The following is an 18,564-nucleotide window of genomic DNA, read 5'->3' on the forward strand; positions in this document are numbered from 1 at the left end:
TTAAAGATTTAAAAGCACATAACTAGAACTGCCTTTTGCGCAACTCTAATTGCAGAGGTTTTCGTCGGGTACAGTTTGTTAAAATGACAGTGAGGCATAAGCATAATTTAGAGATATAAAAGCACTTAAAAACTACCTAGGCAACTCTTTTCGCACAGGGTTTTTTTTTGGTACAGTTTGCACGAACAAGAGCAAATTTCATTTTTCAACCCCCCTCCCCCTCCCCAGGGACCAGTCTTACTGGCGATCACAGGAAGAACGGACAAGTCGCGCAGAAGGGCCCGTACATATAGTACTGGACTGGCAGGGGCGGTTCTAGGGCTGGGCTGAGCGGGCCCCGGTCTCCCAATTTTTAGATATTTTAGAAATACAAGGAAATCCACAGAAAAACATTGAATCCAGCCCCCAATTTTCTTGAAACCTTTGTTTGGGCCACATCTTTTTACAACTCCCAGTATCCTCCCCTGACCGACGGGAGCCTGGTACCAAGTGTGGGAGTCTTCTCTTTTTGTATGTCGTTCCATGACGTCACTAGCTGCCAGTACACTGTGCTGGTTCACTGTTTGCTTATTGTCGTGCGCTCTCAAATGCATCATTACCGCTGTGTGCCTTTGTGTTGTTGTTAAAGAAATGATTGAAAAACATTGTATAATCTTCACTTCAAATAGGTTGGAAATCATTTTTGCTTGCGGATATTTACTGACGGTATACAGAAGAAAAAAAAATACTATTGATCATGTCAAAAAATATCATCAGAAAAAAAATTAACACGCCAAATGCACCACGGACATAGGGTGAAAAATTATGTCAAAACCTACACAATTGGTATTGTGACCCCCTTTAAGAATTCCATCCAGCATCATGTGGCTTTTTCAAACTTCTCTTGTTCATTTTAAAAAAATGAACGGTTCGAATCAGGCTTCATGTCAAAACAATATTACCCGGCTTGCGCGGAATGTAAACATAGAAGACTTTTACATTTTTTTTATAATGACCCGCTTGTAATCCAGTACACAGTTAACTGAATTTGAAATGATACGGTATAAGTCCAAACAAACAAATATTGCGCGCGCTCGTATAAAGTAGCGACCTATGCAATGGGTTCCCTTTCTGAAGCTCATGAAGGTACAGAAAATACACCCAATCAACCACATCATGTCTAGGGGGTGTGTCTTGTGCTTCAGGGACATATTTTAATATGTATATTAAAATTTTTATTTTTATTAAAATTTTTATTTTTATTAAAATGTTTTTCAGCCTTTTTCTCTCCATATTATATCTCACCACCCTAGACGCAGTTCTAGGCAGTTTTAAGGGGCTGACCATTTTTTTTTAGGGGGGGGGGGGGGTGATTTTATGTCTTCAAGAATTTTTTTTTCGCCCATCGGATGTGCAGGATTTTTTCCCCATGTACTGCTATGCAGGACTTTTTTTTTTCTTGGAGCCCATATCATATCACTAATATAGAACTCCGTACGTTGTGTTTCATACTATTTGACCTTTGAATAGATTAAAATTATAATTCAATAAACTTACTAGATATAGGGATTATACATGGTAAGACCTTCGTGTCATAGCCAAACGAGTCTTCGCTATCAAGCTCTTACCTTGCATATTGAGTCAGATAAAATAGCCAAAAAAGAGAAGCTTCTTTGAAACATTTGTTAGAATGTTTTTTAAGGTTCTGTTGAAATATTCCACAAAACAATGACATTTTTAGGGGGCAAGCATTTATATAGATCCCATCTCCTGAATTATAATCGATGGTTGGTATCTCCGCCTGTATATATATATAGTATAGTATATATGACTTCTGTCCGTACAAGTTAACTTTTGGGTATTTATTTCTAAAATGATTGCATTATAGGGCATTATAGCAATCATCATTGAAAATTCTTCAGAAATGAGCACTTTTGTTTTTCTTCAGAATGTAATTTTAAAATAAAACCATTGGAACTAGCCCGGAACTAGTTTTATCTGATAGGAGAAGACCAGACAACTTTATAAGGAAAGGGCGAGTCTCAACCAATAGAAACTTTCAACAATATTTTGAGAAGAAATACAAAATACACATATCAAAAAAATAGAGAAAAACGTTTTATAGAGTAAAAAACATCAAAGTTATCACAGAATTTTAATTCTATTTTATAGAAATTCTATTTTATAGAGTTCATCTTTCCACACAATGGTTTTGCAATTTTTTTTTTCTTAAACTTGTGCATGAATTTGCTTTCTGCTCGTTTGCTTTGCATGCAATTTTTTTTCTTTGAAATGTAGCTTGCAGGATAATTTTTTTTTCGAAATCCCCCCCCCCTCAAAAGTAAAATGGTCCGCCCCTGAAGGAAAGCGAGACAGTTCTACAGTTGACACGACTCGTGTGACATGTACGCGCCCTTTGCTAATTAGGCCTATTTACAACAGTGCTTTTCACATACGTCTCACTTCTCAAAGCATCCGAAAGCAAGTGTGAGAGACATTAAGTACGTGTCTTACATATGACTTGTGAGCTGTTCTTATAATACGTTGTAATTCGATGACCTGTCATCTGCACACCGAGCGTTTCAGATCCCTAGTAAGTATCACAGATGAGCTATGAACCCAAATCATCCGAGTATTTAGTTCCGTCTTTAGAACACATGCCTTACCGGCTCAGCGCGGGACTCTGCGCAATAATGTCTGTGATTCCTAGGTGTTGAGTTACGCTAATAATCCATTTCCAAGTGGGAGTTCTTTGTAGCCTGTACTTCCGTTTGTTTCCGGCCGGGGGACAGCCGCTGCATCTTGACGAGTGAAACACTCATCAGACCACTCCCAAGCCCTTTATTCCACAAGATGTCCCAACACGCACCGGCAACGCTCTGCTCATGATGCCGCCTAAAGGACCGACCTTTGGTGCGGGAGGTAGCGGATTTTATTTCCTGCTTGTTTTTTTCCGTGTCTAGTTGGAGTTGTTGTTGTTTTTTATTTGGAATACCCGTCACACATGAAATGATCGATCCCCATCCTTACCGCTGACCAGGCTGCAAGCGCTGATCTGTTAGACAAAAAAAAAAAATAATAATAATAATAATAACAACAACAACAACAACAATAATAATGATAATAAAATCGCGTAAGTATAGAAAAAAATATTGCCGAAAAAACTTCGCGCAAACCTGAGGATTCCGAAAAAATTATAGCAGACAAAAAATCGCCCATCTCTCACACCGATCGATCTACAGGTCCATCTGTAATCCCTTATTCTTCCTCTGATGGCCCCGTCCACGCGCAAGCGTGTTCCTCACGGACGGGCTGCGTACTTCTCGTCACAGGGCTCATAGCTTGTGGGTTAGTCATCGATATATCAAGTTTCTGTCTACTAGACCTTGTGAGCGATCAACAGGGAATCTGGGTGCATTCCGTACAAAAAAAATAAAGCTGAGGCCGTGTAAACACCCCCCCCCCCTTCCTTTTGGATTCTTGTCTTCCCTTTTACATTAAAAGAATAATTGAGACCAAAATATCATTGCTTTTGCAAATCGCAAAATGGCAAATATAGACAAATACCTAGACCATAGCACCTGGCAGAATTCCTGTCAAAATACCTCTTACGAACAACACAAGCAAACTTACACTGCACATCTCAAATCCGGGGATAGAGGTACATTCGGAGTGGCCTTTGCGTGGTGAAAATTTCTGCTAAACTCAGAATCGCTTGGTTTCCCACAATACGCCAGACATGAGGACATGTCCTTGTAAAGATTTATACCTCGGTTTTGTAGTCTATATAAGGTCTACTTTTAGTGGTTAAAGTTTAACCAAGATCGATTTTAAAAATAGATCGCGATGATGTCATCGCAAAACCGTATGTGACGCCGACCGAAGTGCGCCTTCTCACTTGATCGTCAAATTTGCATTTCTCTTATGACATACCCTCAACGATGGTATGGCCGTGCGGTATAGCGCAGTTTTGGGGCTGTCTTTGGTGATTTTTGGGCTATCTTTAACGGTAAGTACAGTAAAATTATTTATATTAGCTTGAGTTGCTATAAATCCCTCTTCTACTTCGGGCAATCGACGAATTCAAGCGCCCTTTTAGAAGAATTATTCGATTTTATACACCCGGCTTTGAACATCGATCACATGTGTGTACATTTCAAGCTCACTTTTTATTTAGATCAGTTATTCCAAGCTTAATTCTGAATTATAAAGAAAAATGTATTGACATTTATTATTTTGGTATTTTGCTTGTGTTTAAATGTTGCTATCACTTTTTGATCTGATCTGAAACAGGAGCAAGTGAACACTTGGCCACAAGCACGATCGAGCAAACACACACTCCTTTCGCAGGTCCGCGTGAAAGGGAAAGCGTGCAGCACAACCTAGGCTTCATTAGCGAAAAAACCGCTATCTTTACAGATTTTTTATTTATCGGGACGTGAAATAATAAACCATATCTGCGGGAGAGTTTGTTTTTATTTATTGCTGTGTGAAATTTGGTGAGTTCAAGTCGGTCTCAGCGCTGTTCGGTCATGGCCGACGGATAAACCAACACCGGCTGAATTTTGCGGGATCAAATTCGGTTTTGGCCACCAACTAAGCAATGATTTACCGACTTTATCATATTATACCTAGTAAACGATTAGTATGTTTATAGTTGTGCCCTTGTAAAGTGAAATTGCGTTGTTTTTAGCACATTTGCGGTTTGCCACCGAGGAAACGACCCGACGTTTGGCTTTCGTTTCTGTCAAACATGAAATAAATAGCGGTTTTAACGGACACCTTTGCATTTTGCAAAAGCCATAGAACTTTAAACACGGCTTCTACGAAACCGTCTCTAAGTTAAAGGGTTTGTTTTTGTGTATATATTCAGAACGACTACAATACTTTCATTTATGTTTTTATTCTGGCCCAGCATGTGTTTTGCTATATTCTTCTTGCGAGTTTGTGGTCGATTTGTTAGATAAATCAGCCACCACTCCATTTGATACGATTTACGAAATAAATCTTTGTGTATCCTAGAGAAGCTTTACTCTCTCATTGATATTGTTGTTCTAAATCCTGTCATTGCCTAGACCATCAGTTGGATGCAGTTCGCTTGAACGCTTCATCTACCCTCCCACACACGCTTGCCCAAACTTGCCCACTAAGCAGAAATACAAGTGGCTTTCGCATTCATTCTTAGCATTGCTTTGCATAAAAGCCGGCCCGACCTTTTGACAATAGTTCTTTTCACAGTTGATTTAACACTGTCTTTCGGCTAAAGTTTGTTGTAAACTCACTTTTGTAGGGCCGCTAGTTCGAGTGCCTCGGGTTATAAATAGTCGCACGCCGTAAACAACAATAACTAGATTCGAATTGAATATTGTAGCACTTTTCTGGAATTCTATAGACTGTTAAGAGAATTAATTACTTCTAGCTATTGTATTTCTCCGTCTAATATATATTGTAAACATCCCGTAAAGCCATTTTATTTTCGCTAAGTACTGTGTAGGTGTACCAAAGTACAATTCACTTTACAACGCAAACTTAAGTTAAATCTTTGTGTTTTTAAAAACACTGAATTGGCTTTTTCTAATTGATTTCGTTTGAATTTCGAAATAAATCCGTCTTTGGTGTTCTTGGGTGACAAATTTTGTCCTAAGGAGTAAATTAGAATATTTTGAAGGGTTTGGTGCCCGTTTTAAATGTCTTGATAACTCTCAGAAACCTGTCATTTAGATATTTGTATGCCTACACTTCATTCGCGCTCTCATTACAAATGTTTATCTACCATGCCCCAAAGCTGAAAGATTCCATGCTTAATTCCTACTCTCAATTTCAACTGCAATATTGCCTTTCAGTCAACAACAAGTAGTTATTATCTTGTGACATACCGTGTAGTGTAGGGTTTGAGACAACGCAAAGCATGGTTCGGAAATCATGCAATATTTGCGATTTCCGGGACAGACGAAAAACTCAGGTGCTTTGGATGTTTTGTTTATGACACTTTTCTCTAGAAGAATAAAAAAAAACTAACGGTTTCATCTACCTACTGAATGCAACCTACAAGGGTTATCAACGATTTTCATAGCTTCTCTGACTTGGAAGTACGTTTTCTCTCTTGTTTGTTAGTTTTCGAGTGACATTTTTAGAAAACGCGCCTATTCAAGTCCAGGCATTTGGCCATTTTGCAACACTATAAAACGTTCAACTTTACTCCATTATATCAATACTATATGCCAAAGTAGAATTTTTTCATGGAAGGATCATTTTAGAATTTCTGTTGGAATTTAGCATTACATTATAATAACTGTGTCATTGATTATGTTGCTTTATCTGATTCTAATATTTCACTGTACACAAAATCAACAAAAAAAATTCTGTATGCTCCAATGTTTAAGAAAAGTTTGAAATGCAATGTCTACTTAAGGTAAACTGTCATATTAGTAGTTTGTATTGTTCTCCTAAATATTATTATAAGTCATGAATTCAACACATTTGATGACAATCCTAATAGCCCATAAGGACCCCATGTGAAGAGAATGATGTTTTTCATATCCATATCCATATGAGATTAAATTTTGGTGGGCCTTTGCTTGCAGTTTGCTGTTTATCTATGGCTCCACACATATATCTCAACGAAGTACCCCTCATTTGTCCACATCCTTCTCTTTCTGTGATAATTTGATTATTGGATGATTTGGGTGCCCCATATCATTTAAATTATCTATTACTATCTTGCCACAGCACTAACATGTGAATGTTTGGCTTGATGCCATATTAGCAAGGACATGTTTGTTTTAGCTAGGAAAAATAATAAATAAAATAAAACAGTTTTATCGCTTAGCAACAGTGTGTGAATACTCCTTCAGAATACAAATCCCAGGTTGATATCTCCAGGGGAGAAGAATTCTATTTTGGTAGGAGCCTAGTAACCAAGGAGGTTTGACATGCCTTATGTTGACATGCCTAAGCTTGTTCAAAACTTCTTCAAAGCTAATATTACCCCTTTAGTCTATTTCTTATTTCCTTTTTTGGTATCCTCTCGATTTTTTAGTATAGTGACAGTCGTATTTGTTCTTAACATGACTTAACATAAAACATAAACGATTTTTTTTCATAGTGCACGGGATTATATGAACGGTGTTTCTCCCTTCATGTTTCTCCCTTCATCTACAGAATGCGGATTTTTTTTTATACACAAAACGTTTTTTTTCCGGATAATAAAAAATAATAGTAAAATTAATGATTTAAACGCAATTTGATATCATCCTCAAACACCATCTTCACAATAAAGCTATTATTTCTAATAATCCCGTTTTAAGGAGTGCTAACCCTAACTCCTTTTGAACTTTATAAAATTATTGTAGATTTCTGGATACAATTTGCAGTTTGTTTACAAAACCTTTTTCTAAAAAGGGGCTTTTTTACGCTGAAAGGAAGTGACCAGAAGAGCTACTACGGCTTATTAGATATCTTGACCCCAAAGTTCAACAGTTTATTTTGGCGAAGTGATGACTTCATTGTTTTTGCTCATCTTGTTTCGCGCACCGGAAAACTACTCCAAAGCGCATCCAGTTCAGCCACTATCATCACTTTCTGTTTCTCTTACAGTCAAAGCTTCATTGTTTTTCGGACTTTTTACTCGTCAGAGCTTTCATTTATAGCCGTTGTTGTTTGTTAATGGTGTTTTGAAGCTTATTCTGAGTAGCTGTTGTTTTGCTTGTACGACAGATTGCGTCAGTGCGTACATATTTTTATCATAAAAGTCGGCAATTTAGAAAGAATTACTTATGTTTTAATTGTATATTAAATTCGATTTGCTAACAGTGTTCCCTAATGAATTAGCATGTGAGATTATCGGTGTATTTTAATTTTGAAATACTTAAACACGTGGAACACTTTCTAAAAATAACTGTATTCTTTTCTTTCTAGTTATTATTTCAGTATTTGTGGAAAAAAACTTTATAAACAAACTTTAATGTCGGTCTTCAAAAAAACCGCACACACTCAAACTCTACAGCCAACTCAAGTTTTTACACGTATTGTCATGTTTGTTAAGTCAACTCACATACTTTCACTTTAAATGACTATTTTCATATCTCTATGGCAGCGCCTTTGACAAAGAACTCTTGTCTAATTGACGCAATTCCTTGAAATTATCTATGACTTTTGTCATGCTTTGCGATTTGCTAAGCGATATAAAAACTCACGCTGTGTCGGAATTGCACACCATGGCGCGTTTTCTTCCACTCTGAAGCATCCTTCTCGTAGCACATGCAGTACAACTGTCAAAGAGTCCTATCTATACACACGTCTTTCCTCACCCACTTCGGGCCAAAAAGTGAGACTGGTAGGATCTCATTTGATTGCCGCCTTAATTAACTGTGGGAACGAATTGTTAGGCAAGATTTTCAGCTCTCCGTTGGTTTCGTCGCTGTGGTATTTGTGCCTACATTATGTGGGATTGATTTCTCTAAACGTAAGGTGTTCTTCACTAAACGGAACCAGTGGAAGACTTATCGGGTTGCCCCAAGGTGGCTGGCGTTATTCCCGAGAGGAGAAGTGAATTATTAGAGCCCTTATCCAAGTATAAACAAACGTTGTTTTGATTCGACTTTAGTGAATAAAGGTTTTATTATGATATCCGTAAAAAGATATTTTCACGTTGTGCGAATGCTGTCCCCAGTTTGAAATTCGTGGACGAAAACCCCTAAGTTCAAAGAAAGAGAAAGCTCATCTATCTATCTGTTGTGTTGGGATTCCCCTATTTGAATGACGGGAGCTGAAACATGAGACAGATCTTTGAGAAGCACATATCCTTCGGATGGCCTTGAAAGCTATTGTTCTGCCAACAATAGAAGTGTACCTGGCTTCGCGTGTGACGAACACCCTTTGTTTTTCTCAAGGTCGCTACGGGTTTTCTCACTAGCGAATAAAAGCGCGAATGTCTGTTCACTGTGCACAAGACAAGATATCATTTGCAAAGCGAACAGTCTATGAAGAAATGAGCTCAAGTGAAAAAATGTCAAAGATTTAGGGTAATTTCTGCATGGAAATGGATGCCTTAATGAGGGCTTTCGCCAAGTTCACGTAGATACCCCGGAATAGACTTTACTATCTGCTGCGAAGCACTTCGTCACTGGTGCTATTTCTGTCCAAGCAATGTGGCTCGTTGGAATTCTAGCAGCTAAAATCGTTATCTTCCTTGTTTCTGATGTAGGTATATGTCTTTTTCAATAGTTATCTACAAGTAGCGTGGGCTAACAATTGATGACATGTATGATTTACGTATAACGTATGGTGTGTTTAATCTCGACTATACCCCCGCCTAGCCACGCTTTCTCTAACTATTTTACCGTGACAGTTGAAAAACTGACTATAAGTTCTCGTTTATCTCACTTAAAAATTTGATTCTCTAAAACCCATCTTTTCTTGTCATATTGAATATAACATGGTATTTTTAGGTATCATTTCTGCTAGTTTATTTCAATGTTACACCTTCTATCTAATAGCTTTTGGGCCTTTCAAGAATGCTTCACTAATTTACCACCGATTTTTAACTGAAAATTTTACTAAACACGAACTCATTGCACTCTCCAGTATGAACCAATTTGTAATAAGGGCGTTTTATTTTTTTATATACATTTTTAAAACTAACATTGTTTCAGCATATTGTTCGCGAGTTATTTCTTACAGCTATCCATGTCTTTTTTCTGCATGTTTTTTTTTCTTCTGTAGCGCCCTATTCTGCCCATTTTCAAAACTATTAGATCTGTTTATTTATGTCGCTACTCCATGTCTAGCCAGTTTAGACCCGTTTCTAGATGCGCTTATGTTTTACCCTACATTTTATCGAAAGAAAATTTCACCGATATTTTTCATGAAATAATTGCTGTTGTACGTTATTTTCATAAATTAATTGCGTGTTTGTCACTGTCAGCCCTTTCTCGCTGCGGGAAAACAGTTTCGGCAACGGCTTATATAGCTGTTAGAGATAATTCTTTTTACATAGGCAAAAATCACACCAGTTTTCCCAACGCCTGCTGGCTAGTCAGGGGTTTAGCTGTTGTTTTCGCGCCGGTGGCTTTATTCGACTCAAACACCCGGAAACTTTTTGGCAATTGAAACAAATTGCTGGTAATTGGAAATTTGCTTCTTGTTCATGCGTTCATAAAATATTCTTTGTATTAATTGGAATGATATTCGAGTACTTCGGCAGTAAACTAACTTTTTGGCTGTATGATTTTTTAACGCGCGCTTGGGCTATTTCTACATACGCGGAACAGAAAAATGGCGGGAAAAATGAGGGCGATTTTATTTTTTGCGCGCGCCATGCCAAATTTCGCGAGCTCATATGTCGCGTAGCTTGACAAAAGCCATGTGACTGGCTTATTTGTATAAATCTCTTGAATCGGTAAAAGATAAGAACAAAGCCTTGGGGACAGGTAAACTATTTTTTTGCGGTCTTGAAAATACTGAAGATTATTTAGTTAATTTCTGAAATAGTGAAGGCTACCGGGTTTTTTCTAAGGGCAAATTCAAAGAAGTGTTTATTCAGACCTTCCAAAAAAATAAATAAATAAATAAACAATCACAATCGTGAACAGTGTCATTATGGCTGTTTTGTTTTCACTTTTAGGGGTTTATTGTTCTTTGGCAATGTTTTTTATTATTATTGAATCGTTTTCTTCCTCCTTAAATTCGGTGATAAATTAGTCTAAAAGCTATTAGCCTTGCGTTGTCATGTTTTAAGTAGATTGCGAAGGTTAGCGACTGTATGTAGTGTGCGTGTGGTCACAAAGTCCGCGTTTGAGTCACCGCCGCGTTGTGATATTCAGTGATCGATCCTTTCGGCAATTTTCTTATGCCGCACCACCAATACTCACACGTCGGCGTTTTTTTATGCCTTTAATCACTCTTGGTGTACTGGGCGTGCATGCTTGCATGTTTACACAGCCTTTGAATACAAAACTCCGTTATATTGATTTCTGAAGACTAAAAAAATACTGTAAATCTTTTTGCGCCCAGGGCGCTTATTTTATTTTGTTTAGTGGCGCTATTTCGAGATTAAGCGCGTATTTCAAAAACTTTTGTTTTACATGACTTCACTGGGTGCTGATAAATGATGTCGCAAACATTTACGATAAAGCAATATGTTTCAGTTGAAAATTATTCGTTCAGGTGTTGAATGATGGTGCACTGAAACGAGCATTAACGTTGTTTCAAAAGTTGCACAAAAAGTCGCATTATGAGTTTTTTACACTGTAGTATTTCGTGCATATGCTAACTTAGCGGGAAAATGTACGCATTTAATTAGAATGTCGCACTGCACAGGACAACAAATCGTCGTTTTCTTGTTTAGCCCAAGTCATGCGTCGAAAATTGACAGTTCGAAATTAACTCACATCTTCTTAATTCCCAGGCCATCTATGCGTCGCACGTCTGCGGCCTGTGCCCAGCGGGGTACTTTATAAAATCGTGCGCAAACCAGACGACTCCAGTCTGCGAGCGCTGTCCGGAAGGGACATATATAAGTGGGCGGAATAACTATCACCGCTGCCAGATATGCTCCGCGTGTCGCGGGAGCAAAAACCAGGTGATCTCCGCGTGTAACGCGACGCACGATACAGTGTGCCGATGCCAGGAGGGCTATTTTTGGGACACTGGAACGCTATACTGCGCAGAGTGCAAGTCCTGCGGACGGGGGAGGGGTGTGGTGCGAAATTGTACGCACAATCACAACACTGTGTGCCGAAAATGTGAAAAGGTGTGTATCAAATGTTGGATGTAGTCTAGTCATTTTGCTGCCTGAAATATTCAAATTGATTGATAGTTTATTGGCTATTATGATAATAGAGAAGATCTCATTAATTTTGAATTTATTTAACTTTTATTTTGTTCCCACCCCAGGAAAAGACCTATTCACCTGGCAAAAGTCGGACAGATGGCTGTCTCATGTGCAAGAATTGTCCGGCCGGACAAACGGTGTCCGAAAAATGCACTAGACGAAAGGATACTGTGTGTGAGCCGGTTAAACCCCATATCAATAAGAACCAGCCAAAGCTTTGGCCAGAGTGGACGGAAAAGCCTAAGACGGCACATCCTACGACAGGGATTGTGACAGATATTGACATATCTGAGTTTGAAGGTGAGCAGGAAGGGGCTTTTAAAAATTTTGGTACTGAGGTTATGATAATAAATCCTCTACTATGATAAATTGATTAAGAACTTTGTGTTGCATCAACCGTAATCTATTGTGTTTATTGTCGCCATTATCACCAAAAGGGGCCTCGATTTACCGAACGCAACCTCTGGCTGCCTAACATTCTCGAGGATCCAGCCCCGCAAAGTACGCTGGATCCTCGAGCATGGCTGCCTGATAGACAAAAAAAAATAGATAAATAAATAACTGTATAATGGTGGTCGTGGACGCTGAATTTAGTTATATGAAAATACTGTGATTGTGTCAACCAATATTTCGGGTTTATACCACTGTTATTTCGTCCTTATTTCACATGCTCACGGTGGCTTCATTTTGTTTCTAAGACCAAGAAGAGGCGACCTCCAATAAAGCATTCCACCAGCAGCCTACTGAGCCCAGCCTCGAGAAAAACGCAACACTAAAACTTGTCGTGATTGTAGTCGGGTGCTGTGTCGTCTTCGCTTTTGTCGCCATCGTAGTGGTAATTATATCAAGGCGGCGCAAGCAAAAGAGGAAAACTTCCGCGCCTCCTACTTCTACAAGTGAGTGCTTTATTACAGTTTAGTCAACCAGTGTCCCCAGTGTCTTTTGGGCAATTTTAAATATACCGTCTGTCTTCGCTAGCTAGAAGCCATTTTGAAAATTACCTACAAGTGTCTTCTGGGTAATTTTTAATATGGCGTCCATCTTCGCTAGCTAGAAGCCATATTGAAAATTACCCAGAAGACCCTGGGAACGAGGCTGGTGTTTAGTGACAATAGGGGTTTTGCGCTAAGAGATCACTTGACCTTTTGGGGGGCAAATTCAAAACAAAATAATCAAACCAAAAAATCAATGACTGCGCCAGTCACACCAGAGAAAGACGAAATATAAAATCTTTAAATGAAACTAAACCATTTCTGGAAAAAAAAGAATTCTGGCCTTTTTTCGTAAGCGTTGCTTTTTGTTGCTGTTATTTTGCCGCTAAAAGGCTGAGCGCGCGCTAGTTTGCCGCCAAAACAGTCACGTGTTCTCTTAGCGCGAGTCCGCTGTTCCAGTCCAGCTGTTTGTAACGATGCTGGCAATGTTTATACGAAAACATTTTTTTTGCATACACATGCTTTTCTACATAAGATATTGAGGACACTGAACGTTTTCTTGTTTCTAGCTTCAACAGCTTCTACTGCCCGTCCAAATATCCAAACAAATCGACTCAGCACAGCCCCCCTCGTGCAAAGCGGCTCCACAGGTAACCCAAAGCCCCATTTAATACCACGCCCTGGGCCGGGTCCCTAGAAAGCAGGTTAACGTTAACCCAGGGATAAATAAGGTTGTTATTCAATCAAATGTCTCGATAACCATATTTATCCTTGGATAAGCGCGAACCTGCTTTTGAGGAACCGGGCCCAGAGCGCCAAAAGCGCCAGACAGAAAAACAGACTATTGCCTAGTTTTGCCACAACAAACATATTTGATGTCTTTTTTTACCCGGCGATTTAAGCAATTAATCAAGGTATTTTTAATAAAATTAAGTCAGTAACATACCGGACTTTATTCGTAGATTGTTGTTTTGGAGTTTCCTTGCGAATAAACCGCTGTATTTTCAATGATATACAGCACATCTATAATTCCAACAATGCACAGCTAAAGAACCTTAAGAACTTTATTCAAGCCGTATAGATGTGCTTCCAGCGGACCTCATTTCCCATTTTCTACTCTCTTTACAGATAAACTGTTTCGCGATGTCCCGTATAGTTTGACGGATCACCTGTCCCGTCATTTGAATCCCAAGGGACGATGGAAATCCTTGGCGGGGAATCTGGGTTTTTCTAACTTGGACATAGAGAACTTTAACCTTCAGCCCAATTCTGCTACAAGTTCTATGTTGTATGACTGGGGGCAGAGAAGGGAGAGTACGCTTTACACGTTATATGAGACATTGGTAAAAATGAAATGGGTGACGGAGGCGGAAATCGTTAAAAAGTACTTGTAAAGTCTGCAGTCGTCTCAAAGGGCGATTTAAACAGCAATATATACAACTAAATTTTAGTTGTATGCGGCACTTCTACTACTCGAGTCGTAGAGATTTCCGCTACGGTACTAAATCGTGCTGTCTAAATCAGCCTTAAAGATGTTGGTGTTTTTCCCGCCATAAAAGAAGCACAAGCGATAAAGTAGTCGAGGAATAAGTATGGACCATTTTCGTATATGTTTTGTTGGCGTTACTGATGAAATATTGCGCACTGTAGCGTTTTGATACCAATGGCGGGAAAAAAATGGCGCCACTTTTTTTTATCGATTGACTCTTTTTTCCTGCCATTTCCTGTCATTTTCATCAATAATGTGTAACAAGCTAATGCCAAAGTGGTACATCGAAAAAAAAAACGTTTTTTGTTCATGTTTCTATTCAAGTTATTTATTTAAGAACTCATTTTGTACTTCGACGGTCGCTTGCGATTCGATTATTGTCTGTTTTAGTACTTTAAACTATTTTATTCTTCCCACCACCGTTTTGGTGTAGAGTGTGTCTAACATGTCATTCGTTTAGTGTCAAGCCTGGTTTCCATATAGTGGTAACAGTCGTTTGCGAAAAAAATTCATTACCTATCACCATTGGCAGTTAAATTGGCTAATTGGGCTGGACGACTGTTACGAACCTTACGAATGTTTCGACAATATGGAAACCAGGTTTAAGACTGTTATGTGCGGGAATACAACCGTAAAAAAATTCTTTTGATAATACGATGCTTTCACGTGAATAATTTACATCCGCTGAATTCTAAAATTGAAACATTATGGGCTTGTTTAACTGGAATATCTTAAACAATAATCCCGTTGCATAAGATATATAATAAGGTATATTTATATTGTTATTTGTTCAGTGGATTTCATGCTTTTTTAAAAAAAAGGAAAATAAGATAATTAATATTGTAGGGCTTTGGCCAGGTAAGTCTTTAGATTATAACCTGAAGTTTAGAAAATAAACTTCTAAACACCATAGATAAATACCGCAATTCGGCAGTTGCTAAAACGGATAGAGGACTGGTGTCATGATCCTGATAAAAGGAATTATGGGGTCGTTTAACTAGACAAGGCAGACATATATGCTCCTAATCACTGTGATTCTTAGTCGGGGTTCCTGTGTATTCTATGTAAGGATTTCTGTGGTCTTTCTAGGTGTTCCCGTGTTTTCACGTGGGCAAATTTTATTCTAGGGTCTTTTTCTCAGAATCTGCCGCCATTTTGCATTTAGTGACCGGGAAGACGCTGGGGGCGAGGTCTGGCGCTGCTTTCCAACAGGCAATCCCCCAATTTCTTTTGTCAGCCTCTCTATCAGTCTCCCACCCATTTTGCAACTGTCGAGTAGCGTGAAAAGGGAGTTAATGCCTCAACTATATTGTAGAAATAAATAGCACAGTGCTATTAGTACGAATTGACAATCCTTTAGAATAGGGGTATAATACGAAAGTAATTGTTGTTACATGCATGACTAGAATATTTGTAGTTTTGTCGTACGATACATTGATAAGACAATGCCTATTTTATTTGTTCCAGCCCATTTTCGAGGTTACATAATATTTTGCTGAGCAATGTTAAGAGTTAATATAACAATTGTAAAAGAATTTTGAAAATTATGTTACCTTATCATTAAGTCTTGCCAATTGGTAATGCAGGATACTAGAGCGGTTTTCCTTTAAATATTTTTAATGGGGTTCATGCTACGCGCGCTACCGTGGCAAGTTCAAGTCAATCAGATAGCACGTTTCTCGCCTGCTCATAGGCTCACTTTAAAAACTGTCAACTGGCCACGGTAGCGCGCGTTGCAGTGTACTGTTTATAGTATTCGTGTTGTAAGAAATTCAGCATTCGTCGCCTAACATAAGAAACATTTCACCAGAGGTTTTTACAAGCGGAGTATTTGTTTGTGACTCAGTGAATCCTGTATTCACCGGCCTCGACCGAGATAATGAGTATGGACTTATGTCCATGATAGATAGCTTGCCAATTTGGGCGAATATTCACTAGCTCGAAGCTCCATTCCAGATTTACCGTCATGCATTACCATTTTACCGTCATGCAACGGGAGGAGAAAGAGCTTATTTTTACCATCATGCACCGTGAGAGAGTTTAGCATATTTTGAATGAATTGCATACATAAGGAGTATTTTCCTAAAAAAAGGGGATGGAAATTTGCATTTTTGATCGTCATATTTTTGTGCGCTTTTTCTTTTGTATTCGCCATTGTGGACAGCAAGAGAGAGATATTTATTTTCTGTCATGTAGAAAGTAATTGCTCTGAATAAGATGTTAGGCTAAGCTCAAACGTCGTATTATCCATGAGCCGTATTCAATGCAAATGCATGCAAATGAATCGAGTCGATTGTTTCATCTCCATTTGCATGTATTTGCATTGCAATACGGCTCATGGATAATACGACGTTTGAACTAGCCTTAGGCACTTTCCTGACCATTAAATATGATTTTCGCACACTTGTACAATATATGAAGAAATAAAGGTTAGGAATGGTGTAGTTCAAGTAGCCAAGTCACTTCTGGTAGTTACGAAACATTCGGTAAATAAACATGCTTTAAATGACTAAGATCATATCATCTTGTGCTTTGTTAGAAACCTTGAAAGGAAAGGGCTGTACTGTACAACCATATCATCCTTTTTTAAATTTAATTGCAGTAGCATCAGCATTTTGGTGTTTGTTTTTTTTTATGTCCAACAATCTCGGTATAATCCATTTTGGGAAGGTTAAACGAATTAATTTAATCAATGGCGGATTCGTCTACAGTTTATGAATACTATATCAAAATTCCACAACGCCTCAATTGCCTGCTCCTTAGTCCAGGCCTTATTTCGTTTAAAGGACTGGTCCTATTGAACCTAAGGGACCATAACTGGATCCGCCACTGTTAATCATACTTTTGAAACCAGCGGTTTTTTAGGCAACTTTAAAGTGCCCACAAAGACCGCTAGGTTTCCGACCAGTTTCGGGCAATTTATAACGTTGTAATATAGGAAGGAGTATTTTATGAAAAAAGCAAAAATCGAATTTTGAAATTAATTTGTTTATACCCAACAACAATTACAATAAGCAGCATTCAAAATGAAATACTGGTCTTTGTTTATAAATGAACCAACGAAACCTCTGGAAGAGGAGGTGGCGCCCCATTTCCGGCTGTAATTCTACTCCTCCCTTTAGCGGATTTTTCCTTTTCAAACATCGTGGGGACAACAAGTCTTTTCGCTGGGGGTCGAGTGCATCATTCACCAGGCGGCAGTTACGTTGCATGTGATTTGTAAGTTCCTTCAAGTCACGTGTCGAGCCTGCAGGAAGTCAGCGGTTAATGTATATGTTCGGAACCGATCGGCCGACTCGTCGTCGGAAATCCTGACTGATAAAGGTAATTTCAAGATGGCGCTGATATCGCGAGGAATCTACAAGACTAGTTTTACAACAAAATTACGCTCTTCATTTTCTCTGCATTTTAGTGGTAAAATCCATGACAACACTCATTTCCAACGGGGATGGGGGGGATTAGCCGAGGGGAGCGGCAAGTAACTCCTGGGGGGGGGGGGGGGGGGGTGAGGGGGGGGGGGTGAATAACACATTGTTCTCTCTCTTCATCGGACGGGGATCATCGTCGTATCTTTTAGGGTGTAAATTTGGAGCCTTGGGTATCTTTTAGAGGGGTGAAAATGAGAATGCCCAGATTTTTTTACCTCGGTATCTTTTAGGGTGCTATTATAGCAATCGCTCATCTAACTTGTAGCTCATGAAAGAGCGTTAAAACGTGTCAATCGGTGTTTTTAGATCACTAACCAGCGAAAACATCACACAACCCACGGGACGATAATTGATAGCGAGCTTAACAATGATCTGTTTGTTTTGTCTGAGGTATCTTGTAGGGGGTAAATTCATGCCTAACCACGCCCGTATACGTATAATATCGGAGGTCCCCCCTCTCCCCACCCACCCCGGGACAGGCATGTTCTGTCCAGCCGTGCGCACTTCACGGCATCCTGTTACAGGTTGTAACAAAGAAATACTCGCGAGAATTAGCTGCTTAGATAAAATTTAATAATAAATATACACCAACACTATAAATGGAATACTGCTTCCAAAATAGAATAAAAAATAAAAGGAACTTTAACATAATAGAAATGCCGATTTTTGTGCTGCGTGGTAGTTCTGGAATCTTTCGCAATGGTTATATGACCCAACTATTATTGTAAGAAGAGTTGGCCATGGAAATTGCAGCTACAAGTAAAAGCCCTTCTAAATTTCCCAAGGAAGTGTTAACCCGTGCTCCAACCAATATAAACGGGTTCTTAAATGCTCGAGTCGTTTACATAATAAATAGCGATGACAATACCCACATTATAATGTTGCACTCTATTTTTATACCGG

At 38.8% G+C, this 18,564-nt stretch overlaps 1 protein-coding gene and 1 long non-coding RNA gene across 3 annotated transcripts; one reads left to right on the plus strand and one right to left on the minus strand.

Moving 5' to 3' along the window:
• Window positions 1-505: 505 nt before the first annotated feature.
• Window positions 506-3,855, minus strand: LOC116612141. The gene is made up of 2 exons (XR_004293795.2): window positions 3,613-3,855; window positions 506-3,034 (listed from the first exon to the last, which is right to left on the minus strand). It is a non-coding gene; the product is annotated as an uncharacterized LOC116612141 (long non-coding RNA).
• On the plus strand, window positions 3,840-16,746 carry LOC5504445 (tumor necrosis factor receptor superfamily member 16). Of its 2 annotated transcripts, none has more exons than XM_048729913.1 (6): window positions 3,840-3,988; window positions 11,387-11,731; window positions 11,875-12,112; window positions 12,511-12,708; window positions 13,314-13,394; window positions 13,873-16,746. In XM_048729913.1, exons 1-6 carry the CDS (start codon window positions 3,926-3,928, stop codon window positions 14,136-14,138), a joined length of 1,191 nt encoding a protein of 396 aa, XP_048585870.1. In that variant the 5' UTR covers window positions 3,840-3,925; the 3' UTR covers window positions 14,139-16,746. The 2 variants fall into 2 exon arrangements, with proteins under 2 accessions (XP_048585870.1, XP_048585871.1); XM_048729914.1 differs by lacking the exon at window positions 3,840-3,988 and adding an exon at window positions 8,209-9,180.
• Window positions 16,747-18,564: the final 1,818 nt, after the last annotated feature.

Source organism: Nematostella vectensis, chromosome 7, assembly GCF_932526225.1.
Source record: "Nematostella vectensis chromosome 7, jaNemVect1.1, whole genome shotgun sequence".
NCBI classification, from domain to species: Eukaryota; Metazoa; Cnidaria; class Anthozoa; order Actiniaria; family Edwardsiidae; genus Nematostella; species Nematostella vectensis.

What these genes read in the sequence shown, in the direction of transcription:
- LOC5504445 (XM_048729913.1), top strand. Translation starts at nt 3,926, where the DNA reads ATGGCCGTGCGGTATAGCGCAGTTTTGGGGCTGTCTTTGGTGATTTTT. An exon ending in TGACATATCTGAGTTTGAAG is followed by an intron (nt 12,113 to 12,510) that starts GTGAGCAGGAAG and finishes TTTGTTTCTAAG; the next exon opens with ACCAAGAAGAGGCGACCTCC. An exon ending in CGCGCCTCCTACTTCTACAA is followed by an intron (nt 12,709 to 13,313) that starts GTGAGTGCTTTA and finishes TCTTGTTTCTAG; the next exon opens with CTTCAACAGCTTCTACTGCC.